Consider the following 27,891-nt stretch of genomic DNA (forward strand, 5'->3'; position numbering starts at 1 on the left):
GTGGGATGCACACTGGGACTGTTTCCAAAGCAGTGAAACATGACTACTTGTGTTTACCCCCACCCTCTCTCTCTCTCTCTCTGCACACACACACACACACACACACACACACACACACACACACAGATACACACATACACACACACATACATATTTGACTGCTTCAGCATGGCTCCCCTCCAGTCTCCAGACCAGGTTTTAGCTGATTACCAAAACGAGGGTCTTTGAGAATCAACACAACTGAGCCGTGCTGGGTGGAGAGAGAGTTTTTTCCTAACAAAAAGAGGGAAAACAGGGGAAGAAAAGACTCCACTCACAGCTATCCTTCTGGGACTGAAGACTAGAGATAGAGCCGGCGTGACCTCACGCACTGCACACCTGAACGCTTTTTTGCACGCGTGTCTTTTCTTCTCGCCTCAAAAAACATCAGACATCTTAAACAAGGATACTAAATGTTTTCGAATAAATGATCAAGCTTGCATGACTATCTTGCCTTTGTGATCATGCAGTGAAAGTGTTGTAGATGTAGCCCCCGGGGGAGAATGTGAAGTGACTAAGGAGAAGTGACGCCCTGCTTGCATCCAGATGTTTCATGTTCCCCCCGCGCGCTCTTTGGAAAGGTCTGATCCAGAGTAACAAGGGAAATCTTGAACACGTAGTGTACTAGGGTTGAGCAGACAGTTCAAAATACGATGGACATCACACTTTTTGTTTGAGGTTTGAGGTGTTTGGGTTTTAATCCAGGATTTCCTCTCTTTTTTGCGTCTGGATAATGGAGAGTGGCAAACTGTGGACGCTCATGCTGCTGGGGATACATTTGCTCTGGGTCTTGGCTCTGCCTGTGCACGGACATCCTGGTCCAAATCATGAGAACGGTGAGTTTACAAAAGTGTCAGTGGTACCCATTAGTCACTGACTTTTGAGACGATTGTTAATGGTTTAGTTTACATATTTAGAGATTTGTGTATTTTATATTTTTTTTATTTTTATTTTTATGTGATATGGAGAATATGTTTATAGGCTACTTCATGACATTGGGAAGGTGGTGGAAGAAGTATTTTACTTGGATGTAGCATTGCCACAATGTGAAAGTACTCAATGACAAGTTAAAGTCCTGTATTCATCATCAGCCTCATCATCATTTTATGTTTTTAAAACCTCTGAAAAACGCATTGAGGGAGAACCGTCATTTTCAGGGGTGCCGAGGTACAGACATACAATAAATGCAGACACATTTAAAATCAAATAGCAATAAAAGAAAAATACATGACTACATCAATTGAAAACAAGGTCAAATTAACAATGATAAAAAAGTAAAAGTGTAGGAGTTGACAATGAGACAGATAAATAAAACATTAAGAATAAGAACAATTAAAAACATTAAAAACAATGACAGTTACAATCAATAAAAACTTCAACTTGACGTTTCTTTGAAGCACACTCCAAGTATGTGGGATACAGTAACAGAAAGCAGATCTTCCTCAGTCTGAATGAATTTGTGGTACTTGCAGGGTGATCTATGTCTGTGAAAGGGTACAATGGCTACCAGCATTCCAAGAAAGCATTGCGGAGAGATGGGGGGGGGGGGGGCTTTTGTAAAGTTTTAAGTAAGTTTTATAAATAATTAAAAACAAATGCTGATCCTTCCTCACTGATAGAGCATGCAGGCCAGTTTTTGATATAGTAGGCAATGGTGTGTCCCATAACTACCAAATGTATATTTAAATTACTGTACATTAGTATTACCACATTGATCTAATGATGTTAGATTTCTAACAATAACAATACATCACGCTTTATTAGCTCATCTAATGTTTAGTGTGTAACTTTAAAAGCAACAGCTGTTACAGCTGTTCAATAAACATAGTGTAGTGAAATATTCCTTCTGAAATTCATTGTAGTAGAAGTAAAAAGTATAGAAATACTGAAGTACAAGTACTCACCATGAATTGTGCCTAAGAACAAAATGCATTTAGTTACTTTCCACCACTGGAAAACACATCATATTCATATAACAAGCCAAAAAAACATCTTTAGCTTCAGGTTTTAGCTCTCAACAGAAACCTCCAGGTAGATTTAAAGAGTTGTATTGCATTAATTTTGAGGCTGTCCGTCATGGCCTGCTGGTGGTGTTTGAGGTCAATGAGTCAGCCATGTGACCAGCTAATGAGAGGCTTCATTCTGGTTCCCTTTCACATAGACTTACCCCACAAACCACAGTGTCATCCTTAGACAGAGCATGATGACATACAGTATGTTTGTGTGTGTGTCTCTGTTTCATCTCTTTCTTAGTGATTGACCTTCTGGCAGCTCTAAACATGTCCCGTCAAATAAGCGGTGTGGCCAGACTGCACAGTCCCGGCAACGTGATGTACAGAATACGTCCCAGAGCACCCCACCTGACCCTCCCTCGTGAATATTCCCATTTCCTGTACTCCAACCTTCAGGGCAGCATGGGGGTGCATTTAGTGGGGCACCAGGCCGTGGGCTCCAGCGCCACCCTTTTTTCTCTCTCCTCTCCGTCCTCACCCATTCTCCAAATCATCTCCTCCACCCTCAATGACACTCTGCGTTTGGACTACCGGGCTGGAGGAGGAGTTAAGGGCCTTGCCAGCTTTCACTTCCCCAGGAGAAACCCCTTCTCCAGGGAGGACTGGGTACGGTTGGCTGTGAGCCTGGAGCATTATAGACTGGCTTTTTTTGTAGACTGTCAAGAAGCGGTGGTTATACCGATAAAAAGTGAAGAGAAGATCTACCTGGAACTGCCTCAAGATGTCGTTGTCACACTTGCCAGTACACCGGGAAAGAAAGACAGCAAATTTAGTGTGAGTTTCTGCACATACTGCATGCCTGTGTGTATTCAAACACTGAAAGAACAACATGAGACCTCACCATCACTGATTTATCTACTATTTCCAGTATTTTTTACAGGTTATCATGCTATATAAACCTTGTAATCATGAGTGGTTGCTCCCTCTTTTAAGACATAATTTAATCCATAATCACAAAAAGAAGGAAACATAAAAACATGTAACATGACAGTCTTTGGAACTACAATATAGCATGTCCAAAATGTACGCAATGATTCACAACTTTACAGTTACATTTCATATTTTCTGTGTCCATTCAGTTTTATTTCTGTAAATATTGTAAAATACTGTATGTGACCCTTTCTGTGTTTCTTAATGAATACAGGGATATTTGAAGACAGCTGAGATTTCCATGAAAGCATATCCAAGGCGCCCGTGGCACTGTGACAACATTACAGGTAAAGAAAGGTTATCTATATCAAATTATTTTCTTTGTTTGGAGGGTCAAATGAAATGAAATAATGTATGTGAGTTTTCCACATAAGCGCAGAACAAGAATAAATATGTATTGAAAGTTTGCCATAAAAATTTCAAAGCTAACTGAAGAGCTGTGATTGACTGTCTGTTTTTTTCTGGATTTTACATGCATATGCAGGATTGTGTCTGTACATATGCATCTATACTGTATATCAGTTTGTAACAGCATGCTGTGGCGACAATTTACAGCAATTCAGAGGCTGCAGTATCATTTGTTTTTTTCTTCATTCTTTCCCCTCATTACTGACACTGGTAATTTATTTTGTTTTGAATACTCTTGCATGGAGAGAGATTAGATTTTGCTGTCATTGAAGCGCTCTCTTGCCATGAATAACTACACAAATATATAAGGGGTAAAGGAGTAAATCACTTTATTTTTCAACTCTGTCTTCCCAAACCGTGAGACACTCTTCTCATTGTCATATAAAGTTAAACTCAGTTGAAGGACCACCATAGTTGATGTGCATTACTGTAGATCATATCTTTTGACCCTTGGGCAGAAAGTCCCCCAAACAGTTAGTTCATTATTCCTCAGTGTGGGTCTTAATTTAGACAGTGCTTTCCTGGATGTTTGTTTAGGCTCAAAATGTGTTTTTTTATTAATTCAAGAATTATTCAGGAATCTCTCTATTTTACTCCCCTCTCCTCCCACCAACTGTCTCTGTCTCTTCCCAGATGATCTGTCTCCATCTCAGTACACAGGCGCCCGTAACCCAAATTATCGGACTGACAGCAGTCGAATGTTGCAGCAGGACGCTTCCACCAGTAAACCTCCAATAAGCCACAGGCCACAGGACCAAACCAGCCATTATCCCCACGACGTCCAGAGTGACCAGCTGCAAAGAGGTGTGGTCCTGGGGCCTCCAGGATTTCCTAGAGGGGTAAAATCTGTTTCTCAGGGACAGAAAGATGACAGGCTGAAGAAGCTGGAGAAGAGGCTGGAGGAGATGGCTCATATGCTGGACATGGTCAAAGCTCAGGTAGCTATCGCACTTTTAATATATGGCTTTTCATGAAAATTGATACGTCATAACAATCGGTGACATATGGTCATTTTATTTTGTTTTGTAACAGAATGCAGACCTACAGTCACGTGTACAGGACCTGGAGGGATGTGACTGTGTGAGGCAGCGATGTGTGTGGGAGGGACGTGAAGTGGAGGATGGTCAGCATTGGCAGATTGACCTCAACAATGTGTGCAGATGCACATCTGGAAAGGTCACATGTCAAGATAACACTAAAGGTAAAAACTTCTGTTTGTTTGTCAAGTCTCTCTGTCTCTAATTTTCCCTTTTCAAATGTTTTCTTCTTCTTCTTCTTCTTCTTCTTCTTCTTCTTCTTCTCTTCTTTCTTTGTCACACACATACAAAAACATACAATAAAATCTATTTTTTTTTATGTCAGAATGTTCTCAACAGCCTAACACTAACACACATTCAACTGATGTTAAGTAGCTAGTTTGCAGATGGTCGTCCTTCTCCCAGACCCCTGTCTGTCTAGCCCCTGTCAAAACGGAGGCGTATGTTTCGTCTTGACCCTTGACCCTGCAGGGTTTCACTGTTCCTGCCCCCCCAACACCAAAGGACCAGTTTGTCACAGAGAGCTGAGACAGGTACTTTTGTGCAAGACTGGAGTAGTGGATTAGTAGTGGATTAGAATAGATTCACAGTGTTACAAGACAACAAAATGTCCATGTCGGTGTCCAATGTTTCTTGTCCACATTGTGAAAATGTATGTATCAAGGTTCAAGTCTTTTTTTTGTTGAGTGTGTGTCTTTGTACACTGAAGGTGTTACAATTGTTTTAGTTTTGAAGGTTTTCTTACTGTATGTTTGGTTACCCGGCAGGTCTCCAGAACTTTTCAAATGCTTGAGGTGGGTCACAATCAGAAATGAAAACCAAGGTTTGAAACCCCCTTCTGTTAAGTTTTGTGTTACTGTAGTTTTCTTATAGTTTCATAGTGTTTTAGCATTTTCTTTTTTAGTCATTAGTTTGTAGTCGTCTCTTGTACTATAGTTTCTTATCAAGAGTTAGATAAGAAGATCAATACCACTTTCATATCTATTTGTTAGATATGAAGCTACAGCCAGGAGACAGTAACCCTAGCTTAGCATAAAGACTGGAAGCAGAAGGAAACAGCTAGCTTGGCTCTGTCCAAACGGAAAAAAAATACCAGCACCTCTAAAGTTCACAAATGAACACATTGTATCTTGTTTGTTTAATCCGTTGGTAGATTTTTTTACCTTTGGCCTGACCCAGGCTAACTGTTTCACCATGATTACATCTTTATGGTAAGCTAAACTACTCCTAGCATGAGTGCATTTCTCAAACTGTTCAACTATTCCTTTAATGTGACTTATTTAGTTTTTAGATCACTTTTGTGATTTCCTGATTTCCTTTGTTCATATTAGGCTGTAGAACATAGCTCGGCCTGCTGGATTGGGTGAGCCCAATAGCAGTGCTTTACTTTATATCCGTCTTTTGTCAGTTCTGGGTATGGGCTTTGCAGTGGGGTGTAAGGCTGGGTAAGAGGCCCTGTGTCCCCCCTCCCCACTTCTAGGCATGTTGGTTACCCAAACCAGAGAACAGCTGTGAAGGGGTGCGGCCATTTCAACGCCGCTGGGCCTTTAATCCCACTTCTGGCCTCTGTGAGGACTTCCTCTACTGCACTGGAAACAGCAGCAACAGCTTCCCTTCCTTTAATGCCTGTAGGGACCAGTGCATGTTGGGAGCATGCTGCCTCCGCAAACCAAGTCTTCCCACTGGCCACCAGCATCACAGTCACCATGGATACAACATCTCCTCTGGGGACAGCACTCTTGGGCAGTACGATCATTACAATTTGGAGGATGAAACATTGTATGGCAATATAGACTTTAACCTTACTGAGTTGGAAGATCTAAAAGAAAACCTAAAGAGAGATCAAGAAAAAACAATAGCAGACTGTTATGAGGATCCGGATTTCACTTACACCTGCGATTACCTCACTCTAATGCAGTGTCAAGCTCTGGTGAAGGACCAAGCTGGAGAGGCACAGGTAGTGAGCTTTTCCCCTGGATTAAAGTGCTCTGACGTGAGATGTGGTGGAGGCTGTGGATGCTTCTCTCAACGCAAACTCTGGAGATATGGAGAAAGGTTCAGGCAAGGCTGTGAGAAGTGCATATGCACTCACAGTGGCAGAATTGACTGCGTGTGCAGGCACCTCACCCAGCGTAAAGAGATTAGAGACCTCACACTGAGAGAGAGGAGTTTGTACCAAAAGGCTGTCAGGAAACTCTACGCCAGGCCAGGTAAGACTGTTAATCTAAATGTTTTTGTTCCTTGTCTTTTTAATTTATTTCCAGTTCACCTTTTTATAATATGAGTGGTTTACTTTCATCTCTATGTGTGTTTGCACATGGTTATAGCTGTGTGGAAGGGCTTTGCACTCCTGAGAGCTGAGTTTTCTCCTCAAACGGGTGATCACGCCTTCTTCCTCCCCTGGCACCGCTACTTCCTGCGATTAGTGGAGCGTGAGCTGCAGTCGTTGTCATCATGCAAACTGGGAATTCCATATTTTGAGTGGACAGTGGACTCTGGGTCAATGCAGTCCTCAGCTGCCTGGGAGGCTGGATTGTTTGGAGGAGATGGCAAGGCCGGCTCTGGCTGTGTCCAATATCACCCTTTCCAGGGCAGGACATCTCGTTTCCACTGGTCCCCTTGTCTCAGACGGAGTTTCAACTCCTCGGTTTGTCTATCAATTTTTTTTCATTAACAGCCCTCCTTTCATTAACAGTCCTCCTTATGTTTTGCCAGTTGTCTAATTGACTTCCACTGCTTCTTTCAGGTTTGGCTGCCAGATGCAGTGACCCTACAGAGGACTTTGAACCAGGCAGACTTCCAATTGTTCTCCCAGTCTCTGCAAACCTTCTCTGGGCTCTTTAGACTGTGGGTGGGTGGCCTCATGGCTTCACCTTTGGCTGCTTATGACCCTCTATATTTGTCACACATGGCATTCATGGACAAGCTGTGGGCACAGTGGCAAGAGAAACATCAGTATGGATCAGACAGACAAACTTCTAAAGAAGACCCTGCTAGACAGAGGCATATGAAGATGAAGCCTTTTGATGTTACCCCTGATGATGTGATTTCCTCCGACAAGCAGATGTGTGTTATATATGTGCCCATAACCATCGGTGCACCTTGTAATATGACATCATTACAAACACACCTAAAAGGAAGTCTGAAATATCAGAAGCATAGCTTTACCAAGCCCAATTCACATCACTGTGGTTTTGTCAGCAGAGGCTTTGACAGCAATGGTTTTGACCAGGATGGGTATGACCGTGAGGGCTACGATCAGAGCGGTTGGGACAGGTTGGGCTTCGGCAAAGATGGCTTTAATCGTGACTTCATAGATAGGGATGGATATGATGTATCTGGTTTCAATCGCTATGGGTTCAACCGTTCTAATGTCACATGGTTTGGCATGCGTTGGGATGGGATGTTTAAGAAAGACAAGAAAGAGCATGAAGAGACAGGTGGAGATGATAAGAGTGATCAAAAGGCACTCAGAGACAAGATCATGTCTGAGCTCTTCAGTGACAAAGGCTACAGTATCTATGGGTTTGATCCATTTAGCTTGGATCGGGGCGGGTTTGATGCATTTGGCTTTCGAACAGATGGTTATGACAAGGACGGTTGCAACTGGTTCTTCAATGGACCACACTACCTGCGGTTTTACTTCCACACCCAGCAACAATTGATGTCATCCAGTGACCAAGCTCTTGACCGCATCACCCGTATCTGCCCTCCAATCACCTCGCTTCCCCAGCACTGGGCCATACAGGACTGGATGATTTATAATCCGGATGAAAGCAGTGCTTCGAATGGTCAACCAGAGCAGGATTGGGTGGAACAAAATAAGCAAGAAAGTGATGATACTATTATGGCAGCCACTCAAAATAGGAGCACCACATGGCTTCCAATCACACCAGATCACAGGTATTAAAAAAGTGCCAGTAGCCTCAGAAAGCCAGCCCTTAATTTTTGTTACTTTCCGTAGGAGTTAGGAGAGGCAACATTTGACGCAAGATATACAGTTGTCTATTGGCAAGGGCTCTCCTTACCCCAGACATCAACATGACACTTTCCTAAACCTGATTGGACCAACACACCACTTACTGGGCTGTGATTGGTCTTTGCTTCCAATATTCAGTTATCCCATGTATTCACTACCCAGTAAAATAAGTTTCTCAATAACAATTGCAGAGCCAGACTTCAGTGTATACCTACTAAAGAGATAAATACTTAAAGCGTTCCCCAAACCTCGCTGATTGGTGTAGAATCAGTCAATGCTCAATGGAGGTTACTGAGACTAAAATCTTAGCTGAGCATCGGATATTTAGGCTGGCTTTACCAGGCCTTAATGACAATAGATATATAATGAATAGCAAGATATGCATTTTCCACCATTTTTATTATCTGCTTTCCCTCAAAACACTTTCTGTAGGTTTTGTTTCAAGCTCCACTGGTTCAGCGGCTGTCCCCTTGGCTCTGCGCCTATCACCTGCCCTGAACTCTGCCATCAGGCTCGTTGCCATGGTTACCCTGAGGCTGTCTGCCATATGCACAATTGCGGTTCATGTTTCACAGAGTGGCGGGATCCAGCTACTGGAAACCATGTAATATGTCATGGCTGGTAAACCCTGGACTGTCTCCCAGGAAAATGGAAGAATAAAGTACTTTTCACAGCTTTGAGAGAAGGACATTGTACTGTTTGACCCACTAGTACCTGATGACAGGGATGATTGTTGAAAGGACTAAGAAAATAAAAGGAGACAAAGACACCATTCATAAATACCAATGTGATAATAGCATAACATTCTTCTGAAAAAAATGTTACCTCATTGCCCATATTTGGGGATAATCCATAAGATGTATGAAATATATAAAATAACTTTTAAGTTATCATTAAGTTTTCATAATTTGTTTCATAATTTGTTTGAAAGAAGTTCCACTGAAAACTGTTGACAGTGAGGTCTGCAGATTTATGTGGAGTAACAAGGTCTGAGATAATGTTAATGGAAAAATATCTTGATTTTGAATCAAATGAGTAATGTGAAGGGTGCTGCTTGTAGTGATGAACCCATAGCACAACTCTAAATTAATGCTAATGTTGCTCCATATAAACTGTCTAAATTAGCAACTGTTTGCTAATGTGTTCTCATTATCAAGCTTTTGTGGTTTTGATTTGTCAATGTTATATTTGCATCTTGTTATGCTGGGGGCACAATTAATTAATGCAGATTTAATGAATGGTTTTACATGTTTTTGCCTAACTACAATTAAAACTGTGTTACTTCAATTTGCCAAAGAATCCCATAAGTTTTAGAGTACCTTATATTATAGCAGTACAGTTGTGTGCAGGGACTATTCTGAAAATGTTTTAGAGAACATTTGAGGAAAAACTGTGTACCACCACCTGTCATAGTGGAGTAAAACAAACATGTGGGACTTTAGTTGATGTTGAACTGGCCTTATTAAGAATTCCTTCTCTTTCTCTCTCTTCATTAGTCCACTCCCCACTCCCACAAAGTTATGTAAACCGTGTCCTGTCCTGTCCATTGTGTAATATTTCATCATTTCATGCATCTGTGTCCCCACAAAGCCTGTCCTCTTTCTGTGTCTTTTCTCCTCTCAACCCCTTAGACTGCTCTCTGTCACTGTCTCTGCCTTTTCATCCATCTTTCCCTTAATTGTTTCTCCATGTAGGCCAGAAGACTCCACTGGCACCCAGTTGATACACACTCGCAGACTCACACTCCCACACACACTTTGATCTCATGCATGCTTGGCTTGCTAGAGGAAATGCCTGTTGGCTGCTGGCACAGTAGGCAGCCTCACTAGCCCCTCTCTCACTCTGTGATTATTGCCCTCACTGACACACAAACACATTGTCTCTGTCGTCATTAAAATAATTATCTCCTGAAATGTCCAAGCTAAGCAAAAATAATATTTGATGAGCTCCCTGAAAGCCCTTGAAAAAAACAAGTGACTTTGCTCTTCAGTGTTCAGTATGTATATATACCGAACACTGAAGAATATTGTAAATAACTTACTGTAATACATTACTGTAAATAACCATTTTGTCATCACATTAATTCAGACAGTCATATAGTGTTAGGGCTATATCTGATATGTTTTTTAGGGAATCCTTCAGAAAACTGCAACTCTGTCCAGTGGTCTTCTCCTTGTTTCTCCTACAGTAAATCTCTTTCAGTGTTAATAGACTTGCCGGTGGTAGTCTTTAACGGCTGGAAGGCTGCAGGCACTTCTGGTTATGGTTACAGTCCATAAAACATTGTGTGTTTTTGAGAGAACATGTGTACATTACATCAGAACCACGCTGTTCTGTCATTATTGGAGAAAAAGCAGAGCCAGATGTTCCCCACTGACCTGTAGTGAAAAGGTGAAGAAATTCTACAGATAGGCAGAGAGGTTGGAAGATGAAACCAGCTGTAATATTCAAACTTACTTCCACATTCCTCTTTTATTAAACTACCTGTACACACTTCTGCTGCTTCATCACTTGTAGACACATACCCGGAAGCTTAAAAACGTGTATGCACTAAATGTCTGTCTTGTCTTCAGGGTGTGAGCCAGATGGTACAGTTCATAATGTGTCCTACAGCACTCTGGATGGCTGTAAGACTTGTACATGTAAGGTGAGTATTTAAGATACATCAACACTAGCACAAACATATTCATGAAATCTGAATGATCCTTTTTTATTTTTCTGTTAATCCTCTACTCTCACCTTTGTGTCCTTCCTTCGGCAACAGGGTGGTAACAGGGAGTGCTCACCCCTGCCCTGCCCTTTACTGGACTGCACACAAAAGGAGACTGTACCAGGAGACTGCTGCCAGCGATGCAGAGGTAAAAATCATCTGTACACAACAATCCTTATGAGAGAAAGCAAAACATTAAGTGTGCCTAATTGATTTAATCCAGTGAATTGATGCAATATATCAATTTTCTAGACACGGCATCAACATGCACAGGATGATTGGCTTTGCTGTCAGTGCTATTCAAAATATCACTATTGACAGACATACATACCGTATAGGGGCTCATTTAGTCTATCCTCAGGAGGTCATTTCCGATTCAATAAATTACACACAAAAATTCAAACAAAGGGATTAGTTTTCATTTGATATACCTCTAAATAAAAATTGATATATCTACACCTGTGCCCAAAAGCACAGATTCTTCTTCTTATGAGTACTTTCAAACTTTGAGCTAAAGTTTAAGAGGGCTGTTGTAAAATCAATCAAATTTATGTGACTTTTTCACAAAGGTCTGTAGAAAATTCTAAAGTCAAAAATTGGGATTGCAGAACCTACCGAACCAAAAAATCCTTAAGCAGCAAATAATTTTGCTGTGAGTTTAAAGTCCAACTGAAATTAGATTTTTTTTTGTTTTTTGTCTAATACAGCATACATATCTGCTCTGTAAATCACTTGTCCTGTGTTCTCCTTTAATAAAAAATCTGACACCAAAAGGCAGAAATTTATATTTTAAATTCTTTGATCTCATGATGGTGCCCCAGTTTTAGATTATTTTCATTAAATACTGTTGCACCATCCATTTAAGTAGCTGGAATCCTTATTTCAATACAGCAAATCAAAACCTTCATAAAGCAGTAATGCAGCGTTCGATCACAGGCAAAGCAGACAGTTACACTGAGCCTGATAGCATCCTGCTACACAACACAAGAGCCACAGACTCTGAGCAACAACCCACATTAGCTTTCCTGCTAAAGTCTCCCTCTTATCCAACTTATAAACGCACGTCTTGTCCTGCACCTTAGCTTGCTGAACAAGCCACCAAACAAAACGTTAACCAAGGGAAAAGTGCTAATGTCAGTTAACAGGCTAGGTAGCTAATTAGCTTCTCAGCCATTAAACAGCATGGCTCTTCAAAATCAATGTTAGCAACACACTGTCTGTGCATGACTTCTAGCTACAGCAGTTCGTTTACTTTGTCTCCATTCAGCACAGTGCAACACCAGTGGCCTGCCAACTCTACCAATACAATGAGTTGACAGTTTCAATTCTTTCGACAACTATAAAAATCCTGCCTGGACAGCAGAGGATGCAAAATGAGTCATCATCCTTTTTATCCATGAAAGCTGAAAAAATTGATTCTAGTTTGGTGTGAAAAACAGTTAAAAGTTTTATCCTACTGGGGGAGGTATTGGTTTTCTTTCCTGTGTGACTTAGTGTTGAATAAACCTTTAACCTCTTTACTGCCAGTTGCACCATCTAAAGTAATCTGATGGAAAATATGTGTTCAGGCTGCATCCATTCTGGTATCCAGTATGATCACTTAGCAAAGTGGCGACCAGTAGAGAATCCCTGTGATGTCTGCTACTGTTTGGTGAGTCTGATACCAAATAATTACCAGTTTAACCCCCCATCTTTAATGTTACCTTCATCTCTAGTGATACTTTTCACTCCTCTCACCAGGAAGGTCATGTTCGCTGTGAGAGGGAGCAATGTCAAACCCCATGTAAAAACCCAGCTGCTCCTCCACCCAATACCTGCTGCCCAGTTTGTCGAGGTGGGTTCCTTTACGTTACTGTGGCGTGTTGTGTGTTCTGTGAGTTACAGAGACAAAGTTTGTGTTCATGTATGTCTTTCAGGCTGCAGTGTGAATGGTCATGACTTTCCTAATGGAGCTGTGATCCCCACTGAAGACCGTTGTCAAGAGTGTACATGTGCAGTATGTCTATCATTTATCATTATTAAATGTCATCTTTTTGTGCATAAATCAACTATGTTTAATATTATTTCAAATTATATCTGTGTTCTATCTCCTCCAGAATGGAAATGTGGTATGTTCATCCCATTCTTGCCCTGCCTTGTCTTGTCGAAACCCTGTGCATCGTGCTGGAGACTGTTGCCCACGGTAACAAACCTGCCTAATCTCATCCATAACAATCCTACCTTGAATGTGGTACAGGTGTTTTTGGAAACATGTTGTGTATGTGACCTGTAGGTGTGAGCAGTGTGAATATGAGTCCAAGGTGTTTCTGGATGGACAGAAGTTCCCCTCCAGGAGAGACCCCTGCCTCCACTGCCGCTGCTCTGTGAGTTCAATCTGGCAAAGTTTTGTGGTCATGCGATGTTCATGTGACTGGACTCATAATGTGTTGGCAAAGTTTCATGACCCAGGGGTTCAAAGAAAACCTTTCAAAACCTATTGTACTTTTCAGAAGTAAATGGGATTAAATTAAATGGGATTTAGTTTTATTTAGTTAGTTTAGTTAATTAATCTTTTTCTTATCCTGAAAATGCTGCAGATGAATATATGTTAAAATACTCTATCAGAGTAACACATTTTATCCCTTCTTGTCTCTGTCTGTTAGGCAGGTGAAGTGTCTTGTGAGCGTATGGACGCATCATGTCCCACAGTACACTGCAGTCATCCAGCTAAGCGCAAAGGAGAGTGTTGTCCTACATGCAATGGTCAGTATATACTGTATATATATACTGACCAAAAAAAATTCTGTTTTCTCATGTCCTTGTCAGATTTATTTTGCCTACTGTTACATGTCATCTTTCATTTATTTTGAAGTAGTTTTCACTGTTACTGTTCAAGCTCAAGTGCTTTGTGTGTGTGATCCCACAGAATGTGAGTATGACAGAAGAGTGTATGCTGATGGAAAAGTGTTCATCCCTCCTGGGGGCGGACCCTGCCTGCAGTGCAGGTGTAAGGTAAGTCCATACAGTATACTCCAACAGAAAGTGTCATTCACAAAAGAGAAAATGTTTCTACTTTTGTCTCTTAAAAAATGTCTCATTTTGCATTTTCTTTTTTGTGTTGGAGCTCAGTATGTTCCTTGACTTTTCAAAGCCTTTTCACACCAACTTATGGGCATGAACATCATTTCTTTTGTAGGGCTATATTTAAACTGAAATGCACTGTATTTATTTGCTTTGCATGCATATTGTGTGTTTTAGGGCGGAAGTGTAATTTGTCGTGAAGAGAAGTGCCCTCCTGTCCAGTGCTCCAACCCTATTATAGACCCACATCTCTGCTGTCCAATCTGCAAAGGTATGCACACAAGCACATATGCAGATGCAGCTCATCAATGAAGATATGACAAAATCCCTCCTTTCTCATTACAGCGTGCGTGTTGGAGGGGGTAGAATATGAAGAAGGCTCCAGTTGGCAGCCTGAGGATCCCTGTTCCAGATGCAAATGTTTGAATGGAAAAATCTCATGTACACACACACAGTGCTCCCCCCCCGCCTGTCGTCATCCCACCAAGAACACTGGTAACAGGGCGTGAGTGTGAGTCTGAGCTTTGTTTGTATGCAGATGACTGTGTAATCTGTCTTTTTTTCCCTCTTTAGGCTCCTGTTGTGCAGTGTGTGACAGCTGCACCTATAACCATCGTATTTATACTAACGGCCAGAGGTTTACCACCCCTGACCAGGCCTGCCACATCTGCACCTGTCTGGTGAGCATGCCTCCATTCACACACAGTACACTGTACCGTCCACCTTCAAACCTGCTGACACAACCTCACCTTCTCCTCCTCAGCATGGCACTGTTGCATGTGAGAGAAATCCTTGTCCTCTACTCAACTGTACCAACTCATACACACCGTCTGGAGAGTGCTGCCCTAAATGCCCAGGTACCCAAACTCAGAAACAAATATGAATCTAGTTGTACATTTTGAATTTATTGATTTACGCATTTACTTATGTGTGTGTATTTACCAGACTGCTCCTTTGAAAACCGTGTATTTGTTGATGGAGAGACTTTTCCTAACCCTGTGAATGTGTGTGAGGAGTGTAAGTGTGTGAGTGGCAGGATTGACTGCCACCATACACAGTGCCCCCATCCTCGTTGTAACGCGCCTCTGCCTGGAACGTGCTGTCAAAACAACTGCAATGGTGAGGTATTATGCCTATTAGGAATACAAAAAAAACATCTAGCATATTAACATCTGACAATTATAAAATATTGCTTTACAATAGGCTGCAGCTATGGTGGGAAGGAGTATCCCAATGGTCAGGAGTTTCCCCATCCTACTGACACATGCAGGATATGCAGCTGCATAGTAAGCATGAGAAGAGCATGTCAAACACTGCTGAACATTTACGTTTTTCTGTGAAGCCGGTTTTCAACCCAGTCTGTGTTGTGTCTATTATAGAATGGAAATGTCCAGTGTCTGAAGAGGAGGTGTCCACCCCTGCCATGTTCTAACCCGAATGTGCTGCCGAAAGACTGCTGCCCCCGGTGTCCCGGTAAGGACGTGCAGGAGTGAAAAGTTCAGTGCAGTAACGGTGCAGTGAAGGGTTTTTAAAGACCCTGCACACCCACACAAGTGTTTTCAATTTTTCTGGCTTCTGACTTCTGCTCAGGTTGTAGTTGGATGGAGCTACGTTTGAATTATATGAGGTCACCAAACTTCATGAACCAATAAGAATTACAACTGTGTAATGTTTCGCTCCCTAAAAGTTACAACAAAACTAATTAGAGGGCCAGACACATGTCAATCAAATCAGTCTGTAGGCTGAACTTGATTGACATGGCAAATAAGTGAGAACACCTGTGTAGGTGGACCACTGGTTAATGGGGTCTTTAACCTCAAGCAACAGAAAGAGGGTGTGTTTTCACCCTTTTCTGAGAACATTCAAAAGTAACATTACGATTTGGTGGATTGATTGGTCTTGTGCCAAAGATCAGTTAATCAGATTAATGAGATTATGATATGAATTTGGTTTTGAGAATTGTGTAGAACTCACAAGGGTTTGTCATTGTTATTATTGTTATGATACTTTGTCCTTTTAACAGTATATATATATATATATATATATATATATATATATATATATATATATATATCTTTTGTACAATTATTTCATCTGTTAATAGTTAGTCTACATGCAGCTAATGTGTCCCTCTTTAGTCCAATACACGGATCTATACATTTTTAATTTAGTTTAAAATGTTTTGAATTGCTGTTTTGTCTCTCTGTATTAAATGATGGCTGTATTCGATCTTCATCTTATCCTTATTTAAGGTATTGTTCTAGCATTAAGGCATGAATGAGATGTTCATGAGCTATTCACGGATGAATTCAAGCTTTTTTTATACATGAAGCAATGCATGAATTCATGATAATTAATGCACCCATACCATAAAGTGTTACCATTACATCTTCTCTGATTAAGATAATGGTAAGGTGTGAAATCATCTAATTTTTAAGTTTTGAAACCTGCAGATTCTTGGTTCATGATGTTACATGATCAGAGCTAAAATTGTGGTTTAGAGGCACACTCTTCTTGACTGTTTTCACTGATGTTCCCTCAGCTCCCCCATCAGACTGTGTGTATGAACAACGAACCTACAGACACACGGAGCGTTTCTACCACCCAACCGACAACTGTCAATTATGTACCTGCACCAATGGGAAGGTTCACTGTCAACGCAAGCCCTGCCCCTCTGCTCAATGCTCCCACCCAATCACACAGCCGTGCTGCCGGACCTGTGAAGGTACAAATTCTCAACTTGACAGGAAAAAGCAAAATTGACATGTGAAATAAATAGTTTATCATTTGCGACAAAAAACCTCATCATATCTCCCTCTTGCAGGCTGCTTGTATGAGGGTCAAGAGCGAGCTAATGGGGAGACGTGGCATGATGTGTCAGACCCATGTACTGTGTGTGCGTGTCGTGAGGGCTCTGTCCGGTGTGAGAGAAAGCGCTGTCCGCCCTCAAACTGTAAACACCCCGTCCCGAGACAGTGCTGCATGTCCTGTGATGGTGAGTGATTGAAAGATTTAACAGCCCCATGCCTCTCCAGAAACAGCAGGATAATCCCTGTCAATAGTTTTCATGGGAACAATCTAACTTTATCTCAAATTATATCAGTATCTCATTTTCTACTTGCAGGCTGCACATTTCATGGTAAAGAATATCCTGACGGTACTGAATTTCGCGATGACAAAGACCCCTGCGGTGTATGTCATTGTAACAGAGGTGAGGTCGTCTGCTCCAAAATACATTGTTATGGAGAGTGCAGCCACCCTTACACAACACCTGCACAATGCTGTGGAGAATGTGAACGTATGTAAAGTCAGACTCCCACACTCCCACAAATTCCTAGTTTATCATCACTGGTTCCATCATTTCTATGATTACAAAATGACAATGTAAACATGTGTCTTCATCTGACAGGCTGTTTCTATAACGGTAGAGTCTTCACTAATGGACAGTCCATCCCTGACCCAGGGAATCCCTGCTCTGACTGTACCTGCCAGGTAACATCAACACACACACACACACACACACACACACACACACATTCACACACACATTCTTCTGCTGGTTAATCTCTTTAAACCACATGTCACGCTTATTCCCTTACAGGCCGGCTCAGTGCGATGTGTGAAGAAGCCGTGTTCAGCAGCCCGTTGTTCTCACCCGGTCACCAACCCATGTGGCTGCCCTGTCTGTGATGGTATGTCATCTCCCAAACTCATTACAGTGCATGTCATGTGGCACAAGTAAATAATAGATGTTTCACTGTGTGTGTAGGTTGTCATTTCCAAGGTGTGAATTATATTGATGGAGAGATCCTTCCGGGAGGAGAGAAAGACTGCCAAGAATGCAGATGCTCAGTGAGTGGGAGAGGCATCTAACTTTGGGTCACCTCACTGCAACATTACAGCAACTGTCTTGTCTTTTCATTGCTCTTTTCCACAGAGAGGTGGAGTGGTGTGTGCACAGATAAGATGCCCTGCTGTGTCATGCCCACACCCGGCACTGGACCGCTGTGCATGCAGAGTGTGTGATGGATGCAATTTTAGCGGACGAGATCGTTTCAATGGAGAACGATTCCCACACCCTAAAGATCGCTGTCAGCACTGCTCCTGTCTGGTACTCTACACATATTTTAATACACTTGTAATTCTGATTGTTTTCAGGATGGTAAAGTTATTTAGAAAATCAAACAAACAAGGTGATCTAACTTCTTATTAGTGTTGGAGCTGTGGAGAGAACATGTCCAACTCATTTTGAGATACTAGATACAATTTAGCATTGCACTCCCATAATGTATATGAAAAAGGGATCAAAAGTGATGCAGGAGGATGAGCGATAACGCCAATTGAATTCAATGCAGACTTCTTCCTTGTGTCACATCACTTGAGGCTCTTTATCAAACTTCCCACAGCTCCCTGTGGAGCCACAAAACACTCTATACAACTTTTTTTTCACATATGTAGTAGTACTTCCCAAGAAAGAAAGACTGTAAACAGACTTTGCTGTGTAAAATTGATGGAATTCTTTTGAGTATCAAATACTCACCCCCTGTAGGTTTCAAAAGTTGGCTCTAAAAAGTTTGTTGCTTTCTTCTTCATGCAGGATAGCAGCTGTAGATTTACAGCAGTTACAATGGATTACATCAGACACCCAGAGTCATAGCAAACAAAATATTGTCCAAATCTCCATAAAAATGTTTTACAGTCCTGCAGCATAAGCCACTTCTCTACTGTTGATACATGTGTCCCATCTGTTCCAAAAGATCTTTGCTTTGCCAATAAATCGCTTAATATGATACTTCCAGAGGAACTTTGGATGAGGAGGCAGTAGCATGACACAGTGTGTTATGAGGAAACTGGAGGAAGCTATAAACTTTTTACAGCCACCTTACAAGCTCACAGGCAGTGAGTATTGGATATTTTGGTGGATTATTCCTTTTATCTGATCACCCTAATCCTTCATGAGTGGCATGAAAAAACATTACTACCACTCCATCATCAATTTATCTTGAGTTGTACAGGGATTTTAAATGAAGGAAATATTCTGAACTTAAACATGTGTTTGTCTGTATAGAATGGCGGTGTGGTGTGCGCACATGTATCTTGTCCAAGCGTTGCCTGCGTGCGTCCAGTGACCCCTCCAGGGGAGTGCTGCCCCGTCTGCAGAGGGACTTGTCTGCATCAGGGAAAAGAGTATCAGTCCGGCTCGTCCTTCACTTCACCCTCTGACCCCTGCTCCTCATGCTCCTGTCTGGTCAGTCTGACAATTCTTACTAAATTATATGAAATCATCTGACAGTTTAACTGATCCAACTCCAAATGATTTAATAGTTTGATTAATTCCATCCCTCCCTCTTTTCTCTCCTCCTTCCCACTTCTCCTCTGATCAGAATGAGGTGGTGAACTGTCAGAGGAGACCTTGTCCAGTCCAGTGCTCCCATCCCGTCCCTTCAGATGCCTGCTGCCCCGTCTGTGATTGCTGTCTGTATGAGGGCGTCGTTCACTCTCACAGTCAAACCTTCACACCCTCCTCTGACCCCTGCCAGCGCTGCACCTGTGACAGAGGCTCGGTCACCTGCGTTTCCCCGGTCTGCCCACGAACACCCTGTGTCCGACCTGTTACCAAGCCAGGACAGTGCTGTCCTGAGTGCACAGGTACTTCTTGAATTGTCTGCATGAATGATAAGTGAAGGCCTACGTGTTTCTGCTAATTTATATTACATTTTTTACCCAGAAATGAGAAATTTTGTGTTCTCAATATTCATAAATGTCACTTTTTTCCCTCTTCTCACTCTGTTTCTTGTCTTTCTTTGGTCTCAGTGTGTATGTTGGATGGACAGGAGTACAATGAAGGGCAGACATGGACACTGCGTTCAAACCCCTGCTACACCTGTACCTGTCAGGTCTGACTCCTCAGTCTCTGTTTTTTCCTTCCATAAATGCACCCTTCTTGTCTTTATTGTCTAATCTGTTCAAGTCTTCCAGGCAGGCAAGGTGCAGTGTGCACCTCCTGAGTGTCCCAAGCTGCCCTGTATGCACCAGGTGATTGATCCAGGAGCCTGCTGTCCTCGCTGTAGAGGTAAATACTATAGATCACTGATAGGATTAATCACAAGAGTATACATTCTTACTAGTACTTACGTTTTTCAGGTTGTGTGTATGGAGGTGAGGCGCATACAGAGGCCAGCAGTTGGTTTGCAGACTCCACTCCCTGTAGGACCTGTATGTGTGTAGACGGGGTGACCACATGCTCTGAAGTACGCTGTCTATCTCCCTGTAACAACTTCATCAACGTGCCCGGGGAGTGCTGCCCCGTGTGTAATGGTGAGTAAATCATGTTTGGGTGATGTGTCTTTGGAGACATTCCCAGTCTTGAAAGTACCTAAAGGAATTAAGCTGTATGTTTCATATTAGAATTTTTTGTTTGATGTTCTTATATGATTGTTTTTGAGTAGACTGTGTATTTGAGGGCAAAGTATACGGCCCAGGGGAGAGTTTCCATCCCGCCAATGACCCCTGTCAAGTCTGCACTTGTGAGGTATGATGCTTACCAACCTGATATATGGAAACTTGAAACTCTGACATTTTTATGTTTTTTATGTTTTGTTTTGTTTGTTTACTTTTGGGCTTGCAACTAACATTTTTTTTCTTTATCAAATAACCTGCAATTATATAATTATTTAATTATTTAATTTGATTAATAGTTTCATCCACAAAATTCAGAAAATGGCTGTTACCAGAACCCAATATGAAATTGTTAAGTTGCTTGATTTGACCCAAAGATACTCAATTTCCAATTATATAAAACATTTGAGCATTTGAGAAGCTGGAACCAGAGAATGTCAGGCATTGTTGTTTAATAAATGACCTAAATGATTAATAAGTTATCAAAATTGTTGTTAATTAATGTTCTGTAAATCTATTTATCAATTAATTAACTAGTAATAGAGGTAGAAGCAGTAGTAATAGAATAGATAAGGATGGAGCAGAAACTATGGTAGTATAAGTTCTAGAATTTAGTAAAAAGTACTAGTAGTAGTTGTATTCCAAACTGTGTGTATCACAGGTGATGCCGGATGGAAAGCAGCACCTGCGCTGTTACCGAAAGCAGTGTCCCAGTCTGGTTGACTGTCCGAAGAGTAACATCTTGTTCTCCGGACCAGACTCCTGCTGTCCTGTCTGTGCACGTCAGTACTTAACTGCATTTTATAATAGACTGTATATTACACTGCTGTGCACTGTCACTCAGTTCTGTAACATTTGTGTGTATGTGTGTGTGTGTGTGTATATGTGTGTGTGTACGTGTGTCCAGAGCCTCTCAGTAACTGCACTTCTGCGCGGATTGGCAGTGAGTTGTTGGCCACAGACAACCCCTGTTTTACCTGCCAGTGCAAGGTCCTGCAACGACAACACTTTTCTTGTCCTATATCATGAATATGTTAGGAATATTCTGAAGACAATTAAATGATCTTTGAAATGAGCTAAGGAATATGAATAATACTGACACATGTCTAGCACAGCTTATGATAGCCTGTAATGAGAATAAATGCAGTACCAGTCAAAAGTTTGGACTCATCTTCCCTTCAATGAAAAAGTCCTGTCTTTTGACTGGTACTGTATATAGTTCCATTTTTTTTACAATAGGACAAAAAAACAGCTAATCAGAGTAAACAAATCAAAAATGGTTTCTAAAACAGTGTAAAGTGGGTTTTGGTTTAAATCAGTCATCTCAGCACATAGAAATCTAATTGTTTAGCTGTTTAAACTACTATGTGACATTTTGCAGTGCAATGATACTATGTCTGTGTCTGTGATTTAGGACTTGACGTGGACCTGCCTGCACCAAACCTGCCTCCCACTTACTTGCCCTGTTAATGAACAGTTCACCCCTCCAGACTCGTGCTGCCCTGTGTGTAAAGGTGGGATGAGTCTATGTTTCATCTCCTCCTCCCTCTGTTCCCTGTGTGTTTTAATTTTAAAGTCTTACTGATGATTGTGAAGGGGTTTTTTTGTGTTTCATACAGAATGTGTGATTGAGGGTCGGCATAAACGTGTCGCCAACGGCAGCAGCTGGACAGACAGTGATGATGACTGTGTCACATGCACCTGTAATGTGAGTCGGACAGAAATGCACTGATCACGAAACGCTTCAAGTATATGATTATATTTATTTATACCCCACTTTTCAAAACAACATTCAAAGTGCTTTACAAGACAATAGGACAAATATAACATAAATGGAGGAAAAAATTAGTAATAACGCTGTAAAGATTTTTTTAAAAAAGAGTTTCGATTAGTGATTTAAAAGAAGACATGAAAAGATCTCAAACAGATTGGTTGTCAGTATACCAAAAGCAGGTCAGAGTAGTGACAAGCTCTAAAAACAGTTATATAATCTTAAAATCAGTTTTTAAACTCACTGTCAAACTGTGAATGCCTGTAGTTAGAAAGGACTTGTGGTGATGTGTCTAAGACAAAGAAAACAAGAAGTGGACAGATCAGAATCCAAATTACAACTAATTACATGCCTAATATTAGACAAATGTTTACTTATAAGTAATCTGTTCTTTCTGTACTCCTTAGTTGGGCTATATTGAGTGCAGCATTAAAGAGTGTTTACCTCTGGATTGTCTGGAGGGCCAGAAACCAGTGAAGATTCCCGGGAAATGCTGCTATGAATGCCAAGGTATCACAACCAGCCGATACAGTGAGCATCTGTGGTAGTGTTTGCATAAAGTTCTGCTTAATGACTTTCATGTGTGTGTGTCTCTGTCTTTGTGCACATGTTGTAGAGTCAGGGGTGTCGTGTTTGTACCAAGGGACAGTGTATAATTCTAATGAACAGTGGGAGGTGGATGAGTGCACCAGCTGTACGTGTGTGTCTGGAGATGTACACTGTCACAGCCAACGCTGCCCTCCCCTCACCTGTGCAACAGTGAGTACAAAAAAAACAAACAACACACACTCTTTCTCAGTGTTACATTACGGTCTGAAATGTTCCCATGATGCCTCACTGCTCTAACCACTCAGTCTGTAGAGAGAAATTAAATACCTGACATTCCTCGTCAGTGTTGACACTATTGCTAGCTCATTTTGACAATGTAGACATTTATTTGGCTCGCTCTCACTCTCCTGGGGTCCTCATAGTACACAGCCAGTGAAGCTGATCCTGTGTGTGTGTGTGTGTGTGTGTGTGTGTGTGTATGTGTGCAGGATGAGATGCCAGCGGTTGTCCCAGGTTTGTGTTGTCCTCATTGCCTTCCTCGTCCAGCCACCTGCATTGCCTTTGGTGACCCTCATTACCGTACCTTTGATGGCCGCATGCTGCACTTTCAGGGGGCGTGCACGTATGTCCTGGCACAGGACTGTGAGGGGGGAGACTTCAGGTGAGCCATGGCAACAGCTGTACAGTAGAATACTTGGTTATTTGGATGCATATTAATCATATGGTATGTAGTGAATCCTCTAGCGTTTTTGATAAATTGAAATCCCTAAAGCTCTGGCAAACAGCAAAACTACTGTGAAGGTCAAATGAAATTACAAAATGTCTTCTCTGTTTTGGTTGTGTGATGCCAGATAGCAGAACACCACCACTGCTAATGAATGCTAATTATTTTGCTGACACATCTAATTAGAGCTGCAATGATTAGTCAATTAATCAATTAGTCAATCGAGATAAAATGAATCAGCAGCAATTTTGATAATTGAATAATCGTTTTAGTCACTTTTTTACACATAAATGCCAAAAAATTAGCTAGTTTCAGCCACTCAAATGTGATGATTTGAGGCTTTTCTTTGTTATATGTGATACTAAACTGGATATTATTGGAGTTTGAACTGTTGATCAGATAAAACATGACATCTGAAGACGTCACTATGAGCTCTAAGATATTATAACATGCAACATTTTTAACTATTTTACCATTTGTAGACAAGATGATTAATCGATTAATTGAGCAAAATGAAAATGATCAGTAGTTGCAGCCAATAAAAATAAAATGTAATCACAGATGTGGGGGTATTCTAGCCAACTTTTCTCATCATAGAAGTCATGCAGGTCAACCTACATCCATAAGGTAACTTGCATTAGCAACAGTAAGATGGATTGAAGCTGCATGCAACTGTCAATTTGCAAAAAGACCTCCGTAACCTGCTGTAAAAAAAAGAAAGAATTGATTTTAAATTTTTCTACAACTTTTGAAAGTAAGTCCATACTAACATTAAGTCCTTCCCACAACATCCTATTTTATGCAGAAAAATGTTAATCCACAGAAGAAAACAACAAGCTATTTCATGTGACCTTTCAATAAAGAAACAAACTTCCATAAATAATAAAAATAAGGTGAAACAGTTCACTCCAGCTGTATCCCCTTTTCAATGACCCCTCTTTGTTTGCACAGTATTCATGCCACTAATGATGATCGTGGGCGTAAAGGAGTATCCTGGACTAAAGAGGTGACCGTGTTCAAAGGAGATGTCAAGGTGCAGCTACTGCAAGACTGGGTTGTGAAGGTTTGTGTGTAAAAATACTCAAAATCTGTGTGTACAGTCATGTTTGTGTTGCACCCACTCAGCCAAATGTTTATCTCCAGGTCGATGATGAGGTCGTGACTTTGCCATTCCTCAGAGAACCGTACATCTACATAGAACGCCAAACCAACACCATCTTACTCAATACTAACATCGGACTGAAGGTATAGTCTTCTTTTGTTTTCTTCATCTCTCCTTTCCTTTGTGGATAATATGTGATTGGATATACACACTTATGCATGCACTGGTTCACCTTTAGGTGCTGTGGAATGGCCGTTCATACCTGGAAGTGAGTGTGCCAGGCTCCTATAAAGGCCAGACCTGTGGCCTCTGTGGAAACTTCAACAATTACCGCCAGGATGACCTCCGGATGCCCAGCGGAAGAATCAGCCCATCAGAATCTGGCTTTGGCAACAGCTGGAGGGTAAAATAGTAGATAGAAGGTTGAAAATGTAGCAATGAACTAAATAAATAAAAGAAATTAAGTTAAACTGTCGTACATAAGCAAGTCTGTTGAAGAGATTTAACTGCATAAAAATCAAAATTCTGCTCAACTGTCATTTTAGGTCACAAATGGTAGCCACTCCCTCTCATCCTGTCGTCCTGGTGAGGATGTCGACCCCTGTAAGGACGCAGGCTACCAGGCCAAGAAGGGAGCTAATGGTCGCTGTAAGGTGTTGAAGTCTGCTGTCTTTAAGCCCTGCCATCGCGTAGTCCCTCCTGAACCGTGGTACGGAGCCTGTGTGTATGACCTTTGTGCATGCGGGGCCAATACTGACGAGTGTCTGTGCGACACACTGGAGGCCTATGCCAGTCAGTGCAGAAAGGCTGGAGTCATCCTGCAGTGGAGGAGCCCATCGCTGTGTGGTGAGTTAAACACACATGAGCCAAACCAACAAAGCGTCTATTTCTTCCCCACCCCGTCTTTGGCTCTCAGCCCCAAGCCCATTCATTCCTGCTGAACATGAAATCCAAAAAAATGGGTTAAGAATAGGAGGAAGCAGTGCATTTGGACTATTTTCATCTGTTGATTTGGTACACTACTGAGTATTTATTGCAGCAAAGCAATGTATGTGGGATTGACTCAAAATAAACTGCAGTGCCCACTGCCCATGTTCATTGTAATGAAGGGACATGTGAGCCAACAGTGTGGCTCATTGATGTGTTTTTAAAAGGTTTTTGACAACTTATAGATATATGGCACAGAGGAAGAATGCTAAATCAGGCTATGGCTACACAGTGAAGTACTTATTACAATGAATTTATTGTTGGTTTGGGTCTCATTTGTTGACACAGTAGATACAGTAGATATATAAATATAAAGAATATATACACTATATAGAATATCAGCAGACTTAACTGTAAAGCATCTGCTATCTTCTATCTGCTAATAAAACCATTAAAGAGCCAAAAATTAAGACTTTTACTAAACTATGTTGCAAAATTACCATATTACATTTGAAATAAAAAAGTCATAACAATTATTGAGATTCCTTATTACTCACTTTGTGACTCATGCTCCTATCTAGGATCTAAAACCTTATCATCTACCTATTCTAATGTAAACTACTGATGCACAACATTTCAATAAGATACAAAAATGAAAGGTCTGTACTAACAGTGGGACTATATCATATAAAATGTGACTGTATTGTGTCAGATCCTTGTTAATGTGTCAATTCCAACTGGTCACCAGCAGAGGTCGAGTAAATTTATACAGGAAATCAGCTTTGACACCATAGCGGTCACAATGTTCTCAGTCTCTGTCTTTGTTTTGTTGTCTGCTGCTGTCTTCCACAGCTGTGGGCTGTCCGGTGGAGAGGGGCTTTGTGTTTGACGAGTGCGGTCCCCCGTGTCCTGTAACCTGCTTTAACGTGGCTGTACCACTGGGGGTGATAGAGAGCCACTGCTTCAAGCCCTGTGTCCCAGGCTGCCAGTGTCCTGCTGGTCTGGTTTTGCACAACAACTACTGCATACGTCCAGAAAAGTGCCCCAAGATCATACATGGCAACCCCTCATAATGTTTGGACTGTTCACCTTCAAATTGAGACTTGTACACACACACATGCACTGCCACCTGTTTTATTACTGTATAATGAATAAGTTGGAGATGAAAAAAATGTCAGCTAACGAACCTACATGACTGAGGAGAAATACTGCATTTTTTTGTGTTTTCTATTAACATTTTATATCTGAATATGTGGCACTGAATATTTATACTACACAAGAGTTTGTCATTGTAATTTGTTTAATTTTCACTTAATTCTTGGTATCAAATGAGCATATGTTTACTGTACAGGTTCAATGTCAGCACTGTGCAATGTCTGACTGTATAGACAGTAAGCAACATAATCTCAGGTACTACTTTTTCCTTCTCCATTTTACAAATAAACATGTCCCAAATATTTGTGGTACTTCATTTTCTGTTCGAAGACAGATATAAAAATCATTATTCATCAAGACATGAGGATAATCTTGGTAACACTTTGCTTTTCAGATCTGTAATTTCTCAATAATTTCTTTGGACATTTCCTGGGAAGAAATATGTAATTTTGTACAAGTTAGGGGTAAAATAATGCAGGAAGTGTTTAATTGGTATATTTCTAATTGATTAATTATAGTTAATTGCTTGCTTAACCTAGAAAGTTTTCTAATAAGTGTACAGCAAGTAAGCTGAACATGCAAAATGTGAAATATGTCTGCAATTTAACATGTATGGAGAATAAAGTTTCCAATAATAAATATAATAATAACAATAATGGACGAATATTTAATTAGTTACAATGATCTTACACAGTGAGTATTTTATTCATGATGACATATATTGTCTGTATTGAGACAGACAACACAAACACAAAACAATTTATGGGCTGGGATCCACCAACTTTCACTTATAGTTCAGTGTTACAGGATGCTTTTCACACAGGTGTAATGTGTCACATGGTCGTGTATCAGATATCACTCTTCTCTGTCTCCCTCTGACAGATACACTGTCACTTTTGTTGCTTGGTAACCTGATCCAGCTGTTGTCCAGAGGACTGCTGTTACCATAGTAATGGCCTGTATAATTCATCAGCCCACAGTGGTGAAAACATGGAGCAGGTAAGATGTTTTGACATTAGGTGAGAGCTGCATTTGTTTTCCATGTGTATGTGTAAGTTACACATACTGTACTGATTCTTTCCCTCAGGA

At 41.1% G+C, this 27,891-nt stretch overlaps 2 protein-coding genes across 3 annotated transcripts; both read left to right on the top strand.

The window, feature by feature from the left end:
* The first annotated feature begins 166 nt into the window (after window positions 1-166).
* On the top strand, window positions 167-27,104 carry LOC122986123 (kielin cysteine rich BMP regulator). Of its 2 annotated transcripts, XM_044357223.1 has the most exons (46): window positions 167-875; window positions 2,293-2,825; window positions 3,196-3,268; window positions 4,023-4,327; window positions 4,422-4,590; window positions 10,979-11,052; window positions 11,170-11,263; window positions 12,684-12,766; window positions 12,856-12,949; window positions 13,032-13,111; window positions 13,212-13,297; window positions 13,388-13,478; window positions 13,758-13,857; window positions 14,021-14,106; window positions 14,353-14,446; window positions 14,521-14,670; window positions 14,749-14,855; window positions 14,939-15,032; window positions 15,121-15,294; window positions 15,379-15,461; window positions 15,555-15,648; window positions 16,718-16,900; window positions 17,000-17,170; window positions 17,300-17,473; window positions 17,585-17,667; window positions 17,777-17,867; window positions 17,945-18,027; window positions 18,113-18,286; window positions 19,244-19,423; window positions 19,560-19,824; window positions 19,990-20,072; window positions 20,155-20,248; window positions 20,320-20,493; window positions 20,625-20,707; window positions 21,236-21,356; window positions 21,482-21,564; window positions 21,989-22,088; window positions 22,194-22,282; window positions 22,753-22,855; window positions 22,962-23,104; window positions 23,383-23,555; window positions 24,570-24,681; window positions 24,762-24,863; window positions 24,959-25,123; window positions 25,266-25,566; window positions 26,500-27,104. In XM_044357223.1, exons 1-46 carry the CDS (start codon window positions 773-775, stop codon window positions 26,718-26,720), a joined length of 6,318 nt encoding a protein of 2,105 aa, XP_044213158.1. In that variant the 5' UTR covers window positions 167-772; the 3' UTR covers window positions 26,721-27,104. The 2 variants fall into 2 exon arrangements, with proteins under 2 accessions (XP_044213158.1, XP_044213159.1); XM_044357224.1 differs by lacking the exons at window positions 12,684-12,766; window positions 12,856-12,949 and having other exon boundaries at window positions 168-875.
* Window positions 5,555-9,692, top strand: LOC122986124. The gene is made up of 4 exons (XM_044357225.1): window positions 5,555-6,636; window positions 6,754-7,073; window positions 7,173-8,329; window positions 8,838-9,692. Exons 1-4 carry the CDS (start codon window positions 6,069-6,071, stop codon window positions 9,028-9,030), a joined length of 2,238 nt encoding a protein of 745 aa, XP_044213160.1. The 5' UTR covers window positions 5,555-6,068; the 3' UTR covers window positions 9,031-9,692.
* Window positions 27,105-27,891: the final 787 nt, after the last annotated feature.

The sequence above is a fragment of the Thunnus albacares genome, chromosome 7 (assembly GCF_914725855.1).
Source record: "Thunnus albacares chromosome 7, fThuAlb1.1, whole genome shotgun sequence".
Lineage (NCBI taxonomy): Eukaryota > Metazoa > Chordata > Actinopteri > Scombriformes > Scombridae > Thunnus > Thunnus albacares.